The sequence below is a fragment of the Falco rusticolus genome, chromosome 12, assembly GCF_015220075.1.
Source record: "Falco rusticolus isolate bFalRus1 chromosome 12, bFalRus1.pri, whole genome shotgun sequence".
Classification (NCBI taxonomy): domain Eukaryota; kingdom Metazoa; phylum Chordata; class Aves; order Falconiformes; family Falconidae; genus Falco; species Falco rusticolus.
The window spans coordinates 33,701,613-33,716,989 of record NC_051198.1 but is presented as its reverse complement, the minus strand read 5'-3'; the positions used below and the strand labels follow the sequence as shown (position 1 = coordinate 33,716,989).

The 15,377-nt window shown below is 50.4% G+C and overlaps 1 protein-coding gene across 3 annotated transcripts in view; it reads right to left on the bottom strand.

Annotated features, from left to right (window-relative positions):
• Positions 1-15,377, bottom strand: part of LOC119156087 (phosphofurin acidic cluster sorting protein 1-like) — a 69,585-nt gene that overhangs the window by 11,034 nt on the left and 43,174 nt on the right. For 2 of the 3 annotated variants that reach the window (XM_037405459.1, XM_037405458.1), the window contains exons 2-8: positions 10,592-10,679; positions 3,421-3,510; positions 2,925-3,050; positions 2,572-2,734; positions 2,323-2,414; positions 1,214-1,294; positions 365-424 (exon numbers count right to left, since the gene is read on the bottom strand). In XM_037405459.1, coding sequence (XP_037261356.1) covers positions 365-424; positions 1,214-1,294; positions 2,323-2,414; positions 2,572-2,734; positions 2,925-3,050; positions 3,421-3,510; positions 10,592-10,679 — 700 coding nt within the window. Of the gene's footprint in view, positions 1-364; positions 425-1,213; positions 1,295-2,322; positions 2,415-2,571; positions 2,735-2,924; positions 3,051-3,420; positions 3,511-7,865; positions 7,952-8,274; positions 8,444-10,591; positions 10,680-15,377 lie in introns of those variants that run through there. The other variant, XM_037405460.1, reaches the window with a different exon arrangement.

The following is a 15,377-nucleotide window of genomic DNA, read 5'->3' as shown; positions in this document are numbered from 1 at the left end:
CTTCCAGTCAAGACCAGCCACCCCCAGGCTGATGTTAGCTTGCTCTCAGTCATGAACAGGATTGCCCCTGCAATGCCAGCTCCTGGGGCAGAACCAGTGTATGACAGCATCCTTCTGCGGCTGGCCTCTCTCCCCAACAGGAAGGTGTGTTTGATTTGAGCATGAGGCTCAGAGCTGCTTTCTTGAGGCAGAAAGCTTTGGAAAAGCCAAGGCCCGGTCTGTGCCATGTCTCACACCACCTTTGCTAACACCCCTGAGCACCTGCAGCTCATGCCTTGTGCTCCCAGTGAGTGGGAACCAGCACTCTGACCCCTACACATCTGCAGGAGACACTGACAGGTGAGGCAGCCTTCCTGCTTCTTACCTCCTCCGTCACTTTAAACCTCTTCAGCAAAGCCACAAATTTCTGCTTGAAGTTTGGTTGCTAAAACAAAACAAGGGAAGAAAAAAAGATCAGTAAAACTATGAAATCACGTTCCAAGATGACTAACATACAGTCCACGGTTGCTCTCTTTTATATGCCATCAGCTCCTTTCTGGGTCCACAGGCCCAAGGTCAGCTATGATGTCCCTTGCTCTTTAAATCTGCTGTAGGATTTGGACTAAATCTGGACTCCGATAGAAGCCACTGTATCCAGGCATGAGGGAGGGCACAAGGACTTAAACTCTCTCTGCTACAGGCTGGAATAGCACTTTCTCTCCATTTAAATCCCCTTTCTCCCCAGACCGTCTGGTTGAGGAATGCCGCCTTCAAGCAAGAAAGGATGGGGAACAAACTCAGGAACAAATGCCCAGGGACCTGCAGGGCTGAAGCAGATGGGGATGAGGAGATGCTTGGAGAGCAGGGAGTTGGCAGGGCAGCTTCCCACTTCTGCTGACAGGCAGAGGAGTAGCTGATGGCTCACCCTTCCTTGTACCAGCCTTATCCTTCCTCAGGGATGGAGAGACCATGTCACAGCAGCTAGTCAGAACTGTGTCACACACAGATCATCACTGATACAAAGCCAGGCTAAACACAGCACAGACTGTGAGCTGGGGTACAGCTCTGAGCAGCAAGCTAACTTGTTAGTGGCAAGAGGTTTGCCCCTTTTTCTCAGGCTCCCCTGCTCTTCACCAGTACCAGCACTCCCTCCAAACTCCCCTCACTCCCTGCAGGGAGGAGGAGAAGTGAATCCCTTCCATCCCTTTGATCACATTGCAAGTGCTGATATTACTCTGGTCATTGATGCAGTTCGGATCATTTTCCTCCTAGCCTTCTTGGTTTTCCTCAGGTCATCCTCTTCATCAAACAGATCCTGCAGGCAAAAGGTCACAGCACAACAGAGCAACTCGAGTACAGGCAGCAGCACTTCCTAGAAGTTCCCCTGCTCTACACTTGCTCCCTATTTTGAAAAGCTTTGGTCTACCTTACTCCTTCAGTCTTGCTTCTCACTTCTCCCACCTCTCTCTATGCAGCACCTTCTCCTTCCTTAGCACTGTCCCCCAATAGACGTTCTTCCCCAGTGCCTTTGCCCCCAGGCTATACGAACCACAGGGACGTGTAGCAGCAAGATTCCGAGGAGAAAGAGAAACTTCCTGCAACAGCCCTTGCTACAATCTAAAACTCTTCTCTCCGCACTCACCAGCCTTCCCGGGACCCATGTGTTGTTCTCCTGCTCTCCCCTCTCCATGGTTAGCTCAGAGGGCACAGCACCTGAGCTCACAAAAGGTGTTCTTCCAGGGATCAGCCTAAATACATGGGGCCCTGATGTCTTAACCCAGCACGATGGGACAGGTAATGTGGAGGACCCTGAACAGGGGGTTGTCCCTGTGCTTGATCAGCATGCTAGTACCAAAAGTTTTTTTCTGGCCTCGAGTGCAGGCACCACAAGAGGACAGCAAACAGCAATGGCACAGCTCATCACAGGGCTGGGATGGGCCTGCCACCTCTGACCATTCTCAGACCCAAACTGCACTTCTTCCTAAAATCTGTTCTCTCTCAGAGAGAGGGCAGCCTTTGGCCTCTTACCACAGGGAGACAGGGGAAAATCATGGTGCAAGATGCAGGGGGCTCAGCAGGGGTTTTATGCTGCAGACAGGACAGTTGCAAGGACAGATGGGTGAGACCTATGGCTCTCCAAAGTCCCTCCCTTGCCCTACCACGGACTTGACAGCAGCCCATAGTTCTTCCTGCTGTCAGGTATTGTGGCCTTCTGCCCTCTGAAACCATAACAAATGTTTACAAGGGAGGTAAGAGGGCTCAGGGTGATTAAGACCCTCAACTCCTGACTCCTGCCCCAGAAATGGGACCAGGACGTAAGTCACCTTGCCAGGCCTCCCTTACCTGACCCTGCACAGCATCATCGCTGGCTTCCTGCTCTGAGGAGAAGCTGTCATCCTCTTCTTCAGAGTAGTTATCAATGTCTGGGGAACGATCTGAAAGCAGACAGTGCAGATACCACAGCTAAGCATGACACCTGTCATGGCACCAGTGAAATGATTGGTATTGTTGGCAGACGCTTGGGGACACACTCCATTACCCATGTCCTGCCCAAAACGCTTGCCTTCAGGTCTGTGATGAGTGCTAACACACCTGAAGCTTTGATTTTAGGACCTGAGGGGACACTCCCGTCCTCATGGTCAATGGGCTGACTGGACAAAGAGTAGATGCTGATTTCAGCCACTCGAATGTTCACGTCCTTCATGTTGCTGTGGAGGCCCAGAAGCTGTCCACCGTCCGTTGGGTGCTGCATCACCTAGGCAGACAGACAAGCCCCCTGCCAGCATGATACAATGGCAGCTGGCAGCCCACCCCCACTGTCTTACAGCTAGCCAATAACCCAGGGCATTCACAGCACCGAGCACCTGCCAGCCAGCCCAGCTCCCTCCCCAGCACTGCCACAGGGAGGCCATGTGAAGCTCCCCTCTGTTCTCAGCACCCTGTACCTCAGCCATGTTAATGATGCCCACTGCGAGTGTCTTGTAGCCCAGGATTGTGCGGTTCTTGTATCTCTTCCTCCGCTGCAGCATGATCTGTAGTTTGTTGCCATCTCTCTTGAGAAAGTGTGGGTACTGGGGAAGGGAAGCACAGGGAAGACGACAGCATGAGGGCAGGGCTCTGCACGACACACAGGTAGAAAACTCTCCCTCAGTGCTGATGTACAGCAGGATCTGACCTGCTGAGCTTGAGGTGCCCTTCAAAGGCCACCTGCACTTTGCATCATCCTCCAAATCCCCATGCCCAGCAAAACAACCCCTGGAGCAACGGAGCAGCTGGCCAGCAGCAGGAATCTGTGCTGTTACAATCTGAGCATGGGCAACCACAGGAGGCCTCTCCTCAGAGTTCGTCCCCTTCACATTGAGCCCCCAAAGCCATGCTTGCTGAGAAATGCCAGGTGAGGGGAGCACCAGGGAGCCCAGGGGACCAGGCAACACAAGGTACCTGCAGTGAGAAGGTCAGCTCCAGCTCAGTCTCCATCAGGCCACCAGGTGGGAGGACGTATTCATTTGATCTCAGGACTCGTTTTGAACCCTACAACAAGATTGGTAGATGCACACAGCTAAGCTGGAGTATCTTGGCCAGAGACTCTGCTGCACCACACACACAAGTCAAGAATGTTCACAGTCCGCAGGGAAAGAGCCAGTGCCTTGACTTTATCCTGTTCCACCTCACAGAGCCACCTTACACACACCAATTAACACTTTGCAGAAAGCCTGCAGTTTCTCCTGGGCTGCCAGAGGCCCCTTCTCCTTGCCCACCTGCCAGGGAGCACTTGCTCTTCTTCCCTAGCCTGCTCTGCTTAATCCAGCTTCTTGCACCTGGAGCCCACCAGATGCTGTGGAGGGACACTGCTAGAGCCAGAGGGAGCCATGCATACAGCAACCAGTAGAAGAAGAAAAGGGTCCCAACACACTCCCTAGCCAGGAAAGGGACAGCTCCTGGAGCCCATCTCTGCCCCCCAGCACACAGACCCCTGCCTAAGCACAGCTGGCCAGGACGGCTCTGCTGGGACCAAGGCAGGATGCCCCAGGGAAACAGCAGTCCTCCTGCCTGCTCAGCTTGTGTCTCAGAAAACTCCTAATCTTGGTTCCTTGGGCAACACTGTATCTCTCCACATATACAAATGTTTTTTTTGCCCCAGGAGGACAGTTAGAGAGGCACTCTAACCGCATGCCCACTCCAACTCTTTTATTCTGTCTTTAATTAATCTCTACAGCTTTGCTGCTGACAGAGACCCTGAGTGACTTGGGGGATGAAAAATGCTGTCTGCATGCACCAAGCTCTCTTGGTTGCAAGGTGGCACAACTCAGATCCCACAAAAGGCCCATGCCCACTGGCTGTACCCCTGGCAGGGCTGTGGGACCAGCTCCAAGTATAAAATAACCCATGGTGGTTCCTCACTCTCTCCTGCCTCCCTGTGAATGGGCTAGCAAGCTGAGACATTGATTTAGGGAGGTAACAGCCTAGTTACAGGCCAGTACATCTGTTCTTGCAAATCAGTTATCATTGCTTTTGTAAGCACTCCTTAAATTAAACCATGGGCTAGGGAGCAGGTGGGTCAAAGCTAATCAAATAGGCACAGCAGTTCAAAGGAACCAGCTCCCACCTCATATATGTTGCCCCTTCCCAGGACCTCACTGCATCCCCTACACCCTTCCCAGCTTGATCTTGATGGATGCTGTGTCTGGCAAGATCCTAAGCTGGCCGTGGCCTGAGACCCTTCAGCAACTTAGACAAATCCTAGATTTGACTAAGGTTAGGTGAGCTCAGAGCACCCAGCTCTTCATCTCCACTGCAAATGGGACAGCAGCCCCAGAAGTCATGACAGGAGAATGCAGGTGGCACCATAAAGGAGACCACGGCTACCTCCCCTCTGCAGTCAAAGAGCATGGCAATGGGCAAGGGCATGTTTCAACACCCAGCAAGCACCGAGGAAACTTGCTGATGGGAACTTCAGCACGGTCCGGCAAGCCTGGGTGGTGCTGATATAAGACCTTTCTTGCACCTCTGTTGCTGGTGTTACCCATGCCAGCAAGGAAAAAACCCAAATAACCTATAGAGAGGAAGCAAGAAAGGGCTCCATATTTTGCAGTGATGCAGCGCTACAGTTCTCACTGATATCCAAGCAATAACAACCTCTAGCGAAACCCTCGCTGGTTTTCAAGAGGCCCAATCTGAGCTGTCTGCAACATTGATCCCAGTGACTGTGCCAGGAGTGAGGCTTTCCTGTGAATGGTATTCCTAAAACTGAAGAGAGGAGGTGGAGCTTATCCCCTTCACCATCTGTGAGCTTTCCTGGCCAAGAATGCACTGACTCTTCCTTCCTGAACTCTTAATAAGAGATGATAAGTGGTCACTGTGACAGTGACCATTTACTTTAACATGTTACCATTTGCTGTTTGTTGCAGACAGACTATCCACCAAAGATTCATTCTTCCGTCAAAACACACATACTGATGCAATTATTCTTCTTGCAGATGCTATTTCTGGGGACGGAGTTACAGCAAAAGAAAGGTGAGATCAGCCTGGGTGGCATGTCCAGTGAGTCAAGGTTTCATAAACATTGTCATTCTGTGTGTTACTGTCATTCACCACTGCAGAAGTACCACACCCAGCTCCAGTCATCGGCTCTGGCCCTAAAGTGAAACACTGGTGCACATCCATGTGGCATTGCAAGGACTGGGACAAAGACTGGTTCATTATCACAATGCAAGCAGAAAGGAGCAGCAGCGGAGCTGAGAGACCCCCTAATCAGCAGCACTTTTAGGTCCGGGACAGTCCTTGACGGGTGCAATGACCTGGCAGGCTGCATCATGGCTGAGCTGAAGCCCTGGGAGATACCCAGTCTGTGGCATCACTGAAGATAGAGAGACCATAATGTCTAAGCTCAGCCAGCACTTGGGGTAAAAAACAGGGCTAGACATTGTACTAGAAATGCTTGAGGTACAGTCCTCTCAGCAAGGTAAAGCCACTGCCCTAAAGCTCAAGTTCAGCCTGTAAGGTACACCAAGTTTCATGACATGGATGGTACTCACATATCCAGTAGGAAACATGGATCAGTTTCAGGAACAAATCATGACCCAGCAGAAACTAGCATTGTTCCAATTAAACAGATTAGAAACTGGTTATTTTTCCACCTGTGGGCTACTACCTGCCTACCAGCAACAGAGAATTAAAAACAACTTAGGATTTCTAGTAAGGTTGACACAAACCTCATGAGGTTCAATAAAGGCAAAAGCAAAGTCTTCCCCTAGGACATCCCACAACTTTGCTGCCTGTGAAGCACCCCAGGGAGCAGGACAGGCTCTGCAGAAAGGGACAGCGGAGATCCTGGCAAGCATCAAGGTACCCCTACAATGGCAGCATGCCCTGTTGCAGCAATGACACGGATCTCAGCCTCAGCAAATGTGCAGACAGGGAAAAGGGATTCCTCCCCTCTATTCAGCACTGATGACACCACAACTAGATTCCAGAACCAGTTTGGGCTCCCCAGTACAAGACAGACATTTGCAGATCAGAGCAAGTCCAGCCAAAGACATCAGGATGATCAGGGGCTGGACCACAGAACATACAAGGAGAGGCTGAGTGAGCTGGGTTTGTTCAGCAGGAAAAAGAGAAGGTGAAGCGGTACATTACTGCTGCCTACAGACACTTAGCAGGAGGGTGCAGAGAAGACAGAAGTGAACTCCTCTCAGAGGTGGACAAGAACAGAGTGAGAGGCAACAGGGATGAGCTGGAGCATGAGGAATTACCATTAGATGTTGGGATATTTTTTTTTTTTCTCTGTGAATGCAGTCAAACCTTGGGGCAGGACACACAAAGACAGGATTCTCCATCCCTTGAGAAATTCAAACCTCAACTGGACATGGCCTTGAGCACCTGATATAGCTCAGCTGTTCTGCAATTTGAGTAATGTCAGGCAAGACCAATTTCTCAGCAAAACAGTTGAGTATCACCATCAGTACTACAGGAAAACTTATTATCAGACCATTACATGAAGATCAAAGGTGACAAAGACAGTTAAAGAAGTGAAAAGCAATAGGGAGAGGTTGTGGTCACAGATCTTCACTACCTAATAGATTGAAAACATACAGGACCTTTCACTACTATACACAGGTGCATGATGCCCCGGTCTGGTTTGTAAGGTACAATCCCCAGTTTCAGGTATAAATCTGTACTGATGGGTCTTGTTTAAAACACAGGGTTGAGGCTAGAAGAGCATACCAAACCTGGAACAGGAGAGAGAACTAACATAGTATGGGAGACCAGGCCAAGGCAGACAGCAAAACACCACCCAGAATTCAACCTAAAGGTGCATTTTGCGAGAGAACAGCCCATTAAATATCATCAGCAAATTTCATTATTTAGGGGGTAGCTGGGATTGCTCAGGCAGGAGTGGAAAATCCTACAAGTGATTGCAAAAAGATTAGAAACAAAGCATGACTGAGGTGTAGACAGAAAACTCTTCATGTATCTTCCATGCATAGCAAGAAGGAGCAAAACATCCAAGCTCCTGCAGGGAGCAGGGCCAGGGCAGCAGGCAGGCCTGGCGGAGGCAAATGAGCTCAGCCTGGCCTGTTTTGTAACACACATTCTGGTCTATGTAGGGGCTGCCAGCATCATCCCTCTACAGCAGCACCAAGGGCTGAACCTGAGTCACCAGCCACATCCTGCAAGCTGCTGCAGCAGGCTCTGCATCCCTCCCACAGCACCTGTCACAGGAGCTGAAAGTTCTGGGGTTTGTTTTCTTCTTTCTTTGATTGTTTCCTCTATTCATGGCTCAAGGCTGGGTGTTTCTGAATTATAGCAAGTCTCTCTGCTGAGAGGAACAACCGCATTTCCCTTCACACCACAGTTGGTTACGATGCCAAGACAGATATCTGCACCTTTATGGAGCAGAGTCAGGCACATCTGAATCTCTTAATGCCATGCTGAACAATACACAGAAGGAACACTCTATGACATCTCCAGTCTGTTGAAAGATATAATGAGGGATAATGTTTAAAAACCACGCAAGTGATATGAGAGTAAATCCCCTTTTCCACAGTAGTGCAGACTTCACCTCACTGGAAGCCACTGAACGTTAAATATTCAAATCACTTCTGGGAAATGGGTGTGTTCTGTAGACACAGAAAGCGCCCTTAGTCCTTTGACAGTGGTCTTTTTAGATGAAGGCACAAATAACAGCACACGCCACACTTGGAAACTTGTCTTTTAAGACCAGAAGGGCATGATCACTGCAACAAGGAGATCAGATATTCTAGACAGGCTTACACCACCTTCTGGGTCACGTACATTCATTCAGCAGACTGTCTCCAGCGCTGGGGCTGTTGTCTTGATGCCAGTCCCACTCAGGCAGGGTCAGAGCTTTGTTTCCATGCAATCTGCCTTTCAGAGCACCAACTTCCTGACAGCTAATTTCCTTAACCCAACAGAGCTACTACTGAAATGAGAGAAAATATAGCTCCCCTTTCCACTAGTCCCCAGCTGCCCCCTTGGGAACTTGCAGGTCCTCCACAAATTACATGCATCAGCTGTTTCCATCCATGAGATGGAGATGGCAACGCTTGCCAGGCAGCCTTCAAACAGCTTCTTGCTAGCGTGACTCATCTGTTACCTAGGAGAGGAGCAGGAGGGATGGATCCATCTGAGGCCATTCTGTAGGCAGGCTGTGGTGAAGCTGCCTACGGCTTCCATCTGCCTTCCAGGAAGGCTCAGCAGTGCCTGACCCTGCCAAGGCGGCTGGTCAGGCAGGTGGAACCAGCCTGGGGAAGCATACAAATCCAACCCACTCCCACAACGAGTGTCAAGCCACAGGGTAATGTGGGCAGAAGCATTCTCCTCCAGCTCCCTTCAGCTTCGCAGGGAGCCTACATCAGCATGCAGCCATGGGCATGTGGCCACACAGAGAGGAGGTGACCACGTCTAAATTAAGCCCCAGAATGCAGTCTCCGTTCCCTGGCAGGGAAAGGAGCCCTGCGGTGAAAAATCCCTGTGACCTCAGTCACTGCTGAAGCCTGTTAATTTCTTTTGCCAACAGGTTGCAAAGTTGGCTTGTGGCAGGGATGGGGGTGATCTGTTTGCAAGAGCTGCAGTCCCACTGTGCAGCCTCCTCCAGTCTCACGTTTGCAGTGCATGAGAGAGAGGGCAACTGAGGATGTACATGCTCAGCACATGGACACTCTGCCATAAGGGGGGCTGCCTGGGAGCCCAAGGGTCCCGAGTCCACAGAAGCACAGACAGCTTGGGCCAACAGTGCAGGAGATAAAAGGAGCAAGGGACCAGCCTAGCCCTCCCAGACACATGGGACCCACAGCCCCCAGCTCGCTCCCAGCCCCCGAGTCCTGTGCTGCTGGCACCCGTGGCCCAACCTTGATTACTCCTGCATTTCCAGGGGCCAGGCAGCTCTCTCCTGCCCTGGCTGTTCCCTTGCTAAAACCTGCACCAAAGGGGGACAGGTTCTGGGAGTGAAATCCCAGTGCTTTCAGCTCTCCTGAATGGTACCATACACACAGGGATAGAAAGGCCAGCAAAGTGGGACACTGATCAATAGTGTGTGGACCACAGCATCCTCCTGCTGTCCTCACTCCAGGCCTTGAGTTTCACACATTTTGCTTTCAGTTCCTTCTGTGCAGGTGAATCAGGTCTGCCACGAAGGCAAACCCCAGCTCCCAGACCTCCACTAATACTGCAGCTTCCAGCACTAATCCAGGATTTAGATCCTAATATGCGTGGCACAAAGAGCTTTGTGGGAGTGCAAAGCTGCTGAGCTCCCGCCCCACAGTGCTTTCAATGGGATCAGCAGCTTTTCTGCTAGCTGACAAGAACAAAGGAAGGACACCAGCATCCCAGCTGTGTAAGGGTAGCTGTGGTGAGACAGCATACTCAAGAGGCATCTTGCTTCCATGCTGTCCTTTGGCAGGCACAAAGTATGTGCCTGCACCCACAGAGACCCATCTCTTCACCACCCGCTGCAAAGAGGGAGGGGGAAGGGTCACACATACCAGGATGGCAGCAAATTCCCTCCACCCTTGGTGACAAAGGTTCTCTCCCTTCCCCTCGGCCTGGCTGAGAGTAGAGGCACCAGGCCCAGCGGGAATGCACAGAGAAAGGGAGGGGACAGCAAAGGCAGCAGTGAGATCACACGGGGTGCAAATGTTAGCAGAAGTCATGCACAGAGCTGCTGATCCCTTGCACCCTTCCGTTCCCACCCTTCACTCCCCAGGGAGGGGATCTGGATGGAAGACACTGCCAGAAACCACCAGTGTTGAGCCTGTCTAAAGGGTTGGGAACAGTGGTGTAGGGGATGCCAAACTCCGAACAGCAGGTCAAGAGGAGGATCTTGGCTGAAGCAGGCAGGGAAGCAAGAAGCACTCTGTGCCAGTGTAGAGGCCTAACCAAATTCATCCCTTATAGAAACAAGCACCAGGCAGCTTGCTGCTGTCCCTGGGGCATCATTCCCACCTGCCTGAGAGCCAAAATCTCCCCAGGGGTGCTAACCAAGACAGAAGCAAAGGGTGGGCACAAGGCAAGGGACATGCAGACCAGCACTTCACAGAGGGCACAAGGATGGGCTTGCTGCCATCAGGCAGCAGCAAGGAGAGGAACATACCTGAATCTTCACAGCGATAAGCACTGAGCTTAGCTCTTTGTCCAGCTCTTTCAGCACTGTGAGTTTCTTCAGGCGCAGACTGCAGAGCCTGTAAGACAGAGAGAATGGGACACATTCAGGCACCACCATCCCTGGGGTCCTGCCACATGGTACCCAGCGCTCAGAAGGCAGCCTAGATGCTTGGCCCAGCTGCAGGCACAAGCTTGGCCGAGGAACACTGGCATTCACACGCCACCAAGACAGCCCATTGGGGAAAAAAGAAAAGAAGGAAAATTAACAGAGCTAAAGCAGGCTTAAGGGATTAGCATGCAACAGGAAGTCCAACAGCAGGCCATGTGGTAAAGAGATCCCTTCCCAAGTAGGGCTGTTGCCAGCTCTGCTTAAATCTACCTTGGCCACAGTGCTGTTTATTTATAAACCAAAGCACTTAAATCCACTCTTATCCTGGACTTAATTAAGGCAAATGTTCCCATGCAGACATCACAACTCAGCTCTTCTCTTGCACAGTACCACACAGAGCTGACTCGGAAGCTGGGCAGCAGCAGCCCCGCAGAAAGCCTCATACAGCAGCACCACCCTGACAACCTCAAATCCCAGGGACTCAGCACGGTAAGTGGCACCTCCAGGAAAAACCCAGGAAGGTGCCTGAGGCTGAGTGAGAAGAGTTACTTTTGCTGCTCGAAGGACTAGTCAGTGCCTGTGAGCCAGCCAGCCACCCTGACCTCCTGCCTAGGAGCCTGCAGCAGGACCCCCATGGAGAAAGGAGCTGTGTGTCAGAAGCACAGGCCAAACACATTTTTACAAGCAACACTGGCACTCTCAAGTCTCACAAGTAGCCTCTGTGCTCCACCCTGTGTCTGCATTGCTGCAGGCAGTGGTACCCAGACTTTTGTGGATACTAGTGTGCTGTACCTGAGATTAGGCCACTCTTCCTGGAAAACAGATGGCCTGCTACCAAATACCTGTCTGATACACTGTGCTCTCTGAGGGCCAAATCTATTCCCCTCTGTGCCTTTTCCACCCCACCTCCCCCCCTCCAGAAGGAAAAAACCCAACTGTCCTTGCTACGCTAACATACAGCAACAGTGTAAAACAGCCCAGAGGTGGAATGATACTGGAAAGGGAAAGACAGACAGCTGTACTGCAGGACAGGTTTAGGGCTTAGCAAGCACTCACCTCCTACCATGTGCCTGCCCTCCCTGCTAAAATTATTTTAGCTTGTGCAGAAGGTTTGCTGGACTGTGACTGCAATCCTGCTGTTTTGTCCTTTGTGTTTGGATAGCAGGGCATGGTGGAGACCAGAAGTCAGGAAGCTGGGAGTCCTGCCTCTTTGCCAGATGGCCTGGATTCCTTCAGCCAAAACCCAGGGCTACAGCCCCCTAAGCCCTCATACCCACCCCGGGACTGTAATCAGTGATCCCATCCCTGTCCACCCTTCCTGTTTGAGCCTCTGCTTGTAGGATGGGAGAAATCATCTAGGGCAGGCTTCTTGCTCCCCAGAAATACTTAGGCAAGGCTAGGAGTGAGCAGTGGGGAGCGTGGCCGAAGACAAGGAGGCCACCTCTAGGGCAGGGAGGGCAGGACTGAGTACTAGCAGAAAGATGGGTTACAGCAAACCACACCAGATGTACTAAGGAAAAGTCTTCAAAGAGGCTAAGCTTAGCTAACACCATTGCTAACCAGTTCTAACTTTGACTGTCCCTAGTCCCTAGACAAGCCACAGAGAGGAATCAGGCTTGAATGTATAAGGCAAGTACAGAACATGTACTCAAATCTTCCATACAGCACATATCTAGATGTGAGTTATCTGTGTTAAAAAGTTATCCCAAAAAGGTTAAAACTTCCATAAGGATATCCAGTCTTAATTGGAGGATATTGAAAGATTATAATTCTACCTAGCAGTTGCTCTCACTGTAAAAACACACTCCTTATCCAAACTAATCCATTCATTAGCTCTTCATGCTCCAATCTGAGGCACTTCAGAGTCCTGTCAGTACCTGGTATTTTTCCTCGGGGAAGAGTACATGCATACTGATCAGCTCTGCCCACTTGGGCAGCTCTTTTATTTCCAATAAGGCACTTCAAAGCTTCTTTCTATCCCTCTCCAGTTTTCAAGGTCTCTTTTACACAGGGGGAGACCCTGTACTCTGCCCCTGGTCCTTACCGAACCACGTACGGGAAGGTAGTAACCCCCTTCCACTCTCTGCTCATCCCCCCCTGCAGCACTCAAAAGATCTCACAAGCTCACGTATATGTTACCCTGCAACTCCAACCCCTTCTCAAAACAGTGCTTTCTGAAATACCACTGCCCTTCCCACAGAAATTAGCATGCGTGTCCTGGAGTCTAAATGTACTTATTTGCAGCACAAGAGCACACAATTTTTAGAAGGGTGCTCCCTAGCAACTTGGCTGTCCCTGATGACCCTCTTTTGATCTGTTACTTAATCAATCCCTGCATCACCTAGATTTCTGTCACCGCTAAGTGTTTGGCACCAGTTCCGGAGAGCAGTGGGTCTCCCACTAATCCCTGCAGACCTCTATAGGGCAGGATTGATCACAGGGATCAGAACGGCAGTGCCTATCTGAACGCTTGAGCCAAATCCCATGGCAACTACCCCATGGTCTTGCCCAGAACTGATCACCGTGATTCCCTAAAGTCACTGCACTTTTTGGTAGATAAGTTATAAATCTGGATCTTCCTGCTCATATAATTAAACAGATTAAGTAGCAATTACTCGAGCTGTGGAACTACTGCAAGGGCTGCCTCTGTATTGTGCTGTGGTGAACATGACTGTGTAACACTGACAGCAACGGTGACTGACAGCAACAAGGAAAATGAGCTCCAACAGGACAGTCCGACAGCCTCCTGGAACTCCAGTACTCCTATACTCCACTACCGGTTGTTCACTGGCAAGTGATACTCACCATTTCCTGATATTATCTTAAAAAATGCTGCCTTCTTTCCATCACTAACTGGGATGGTCCGTCAGCCAAAAATCCTCTTTCCTGATCATGGCTTTTTAAACATGCAATAAAATAAAGCAGCTCCTAGCCTTCATTCATTCCGCTCTACCTCTTTATTCAACCTGGTACTAAAGCTGAAGATACCAAGAAGCACACAGCCCACCACCGCTGCTGGCTGAGGACATCACAAACAAGAGTACATGTACACATACACACATTCACACACCCATCACTGCCACCCACGCCTCAGCTAAGGTGGTGGTAATGAAAAGGAGCACAGGTACACACATACAAACACATGCATCCTGACGGCACGCCCCTGGCTAAGGAGCAGACACATGTGCGCACTGACACATGCGCGCACCGACACTCTCTCACTCACCTTAGCTAAACAAGCACTAACTTTCAAAGTTGAGATCCTGCAATGCAAGCAATTACATCAAAATAAGATGGAGGGGGAAGGGGGAGGGGGGCTAGAGAAAGAAGCAAACCCAGGAACCCACTGAGTTAACTGTCTGATAGCATTTAAAGCCTCAAAGCTGAAATTTTCTAGAGTATGCACTTTCTAGAGTATGTTCTTAAACATTGAAGTCATACTTTGAAAACACCCCAAAGCATCATTCTATGCACATCTTTTCCTTCCCCCCCCCCCCCCCCCTTCCAGGTTGCAGCTTCTCAGCTGTTTTCTCCCTCTCTAGTTAAATGATTAATTTGGAATTTTTGCTCTGAATTCTGATGAAACGCTTATAACATTGTCACCAACCTCGCCTGTGCATTCATCTTGAAAAGCAAAGCTCCTGTAACACATTTATTTTGTGAAATTCAGTGCCAGCAGCAAAGCACTGGCTCCAGCTGTTGTTTCCAAATTCACCCAGCCTCCTGTCCCAACAGGTGACCGCCGCTCACAGGTAACACTCACAGTGGCTGGGTTTACTGTTGCATTTCAAGGCCAATGTTTCAGTGAAGGCCACACACCTCTAAAGTCCCTGATGCCAGGGGACTACAAGTTAGAGGTACAGCTCCTAAGGCTGGTAGAGAGGGAAGGAAAATAGGATGAAAATGCATCTGTGCACAGTACAGGAGTAGCAAGTTACAGCCTGTGCTTTGCCTGTAAGCCTGAGAGCAACTAGTAAGGAGAGGAAAACTATTTAGACCTACCTATGGCCTCAGCAAAAAGATTTGGGGGTACACTGTACACGGTGAGGGGGCTCTAGAAGCACCCTGTAAAACTGGAGCTGCAAAGCTAGCCAAAACTTATCCACAAACTGGCAAAGGCGCCTGGCAGAGAAGCAGCTTGAGCTCTGGGTAAACAAGGAACCTCAGACATCTCTTTTTGCACAGGACACAAGCACTGAGGAGGCAGAGGTGCCAAGGAGCACTTCTGAGATACATGGAAGGTGAAGTCTAGAGTGTAAAGCAAGGCAGCAACAAGGACTCTGAACGGTACATCTGGCCAGTAACAGGATATAAAACCTTAACAGCAGGTCTCACGCCCCTTTTGAGCAGACGCAGTATATTTTTTCTGCTGGGACTCTGGGCTGTTCAGTGCTTGGCTTACTGACCACTGGTGAGTAGCAGCTCATTCTCTGGGCAGGATTGTTTTCCTGAACATTTGCACTCATTCCTTCAAGTGGCAGCAGCCAGGCTCCCTGGGTTTTGCCTCGTGCTCCCATGCCACCTACAAATATTAGAGCACATCCACCTTTCCCAGCACTGGCCCTCCACGCATCCTTGTCAACACTACCATCCTTATTAGACACACAGCTGTGGACTAAGCCTTCAACAGCAGCAGTTTAGCAGCTCCTCAGTATTTTTCCTGACC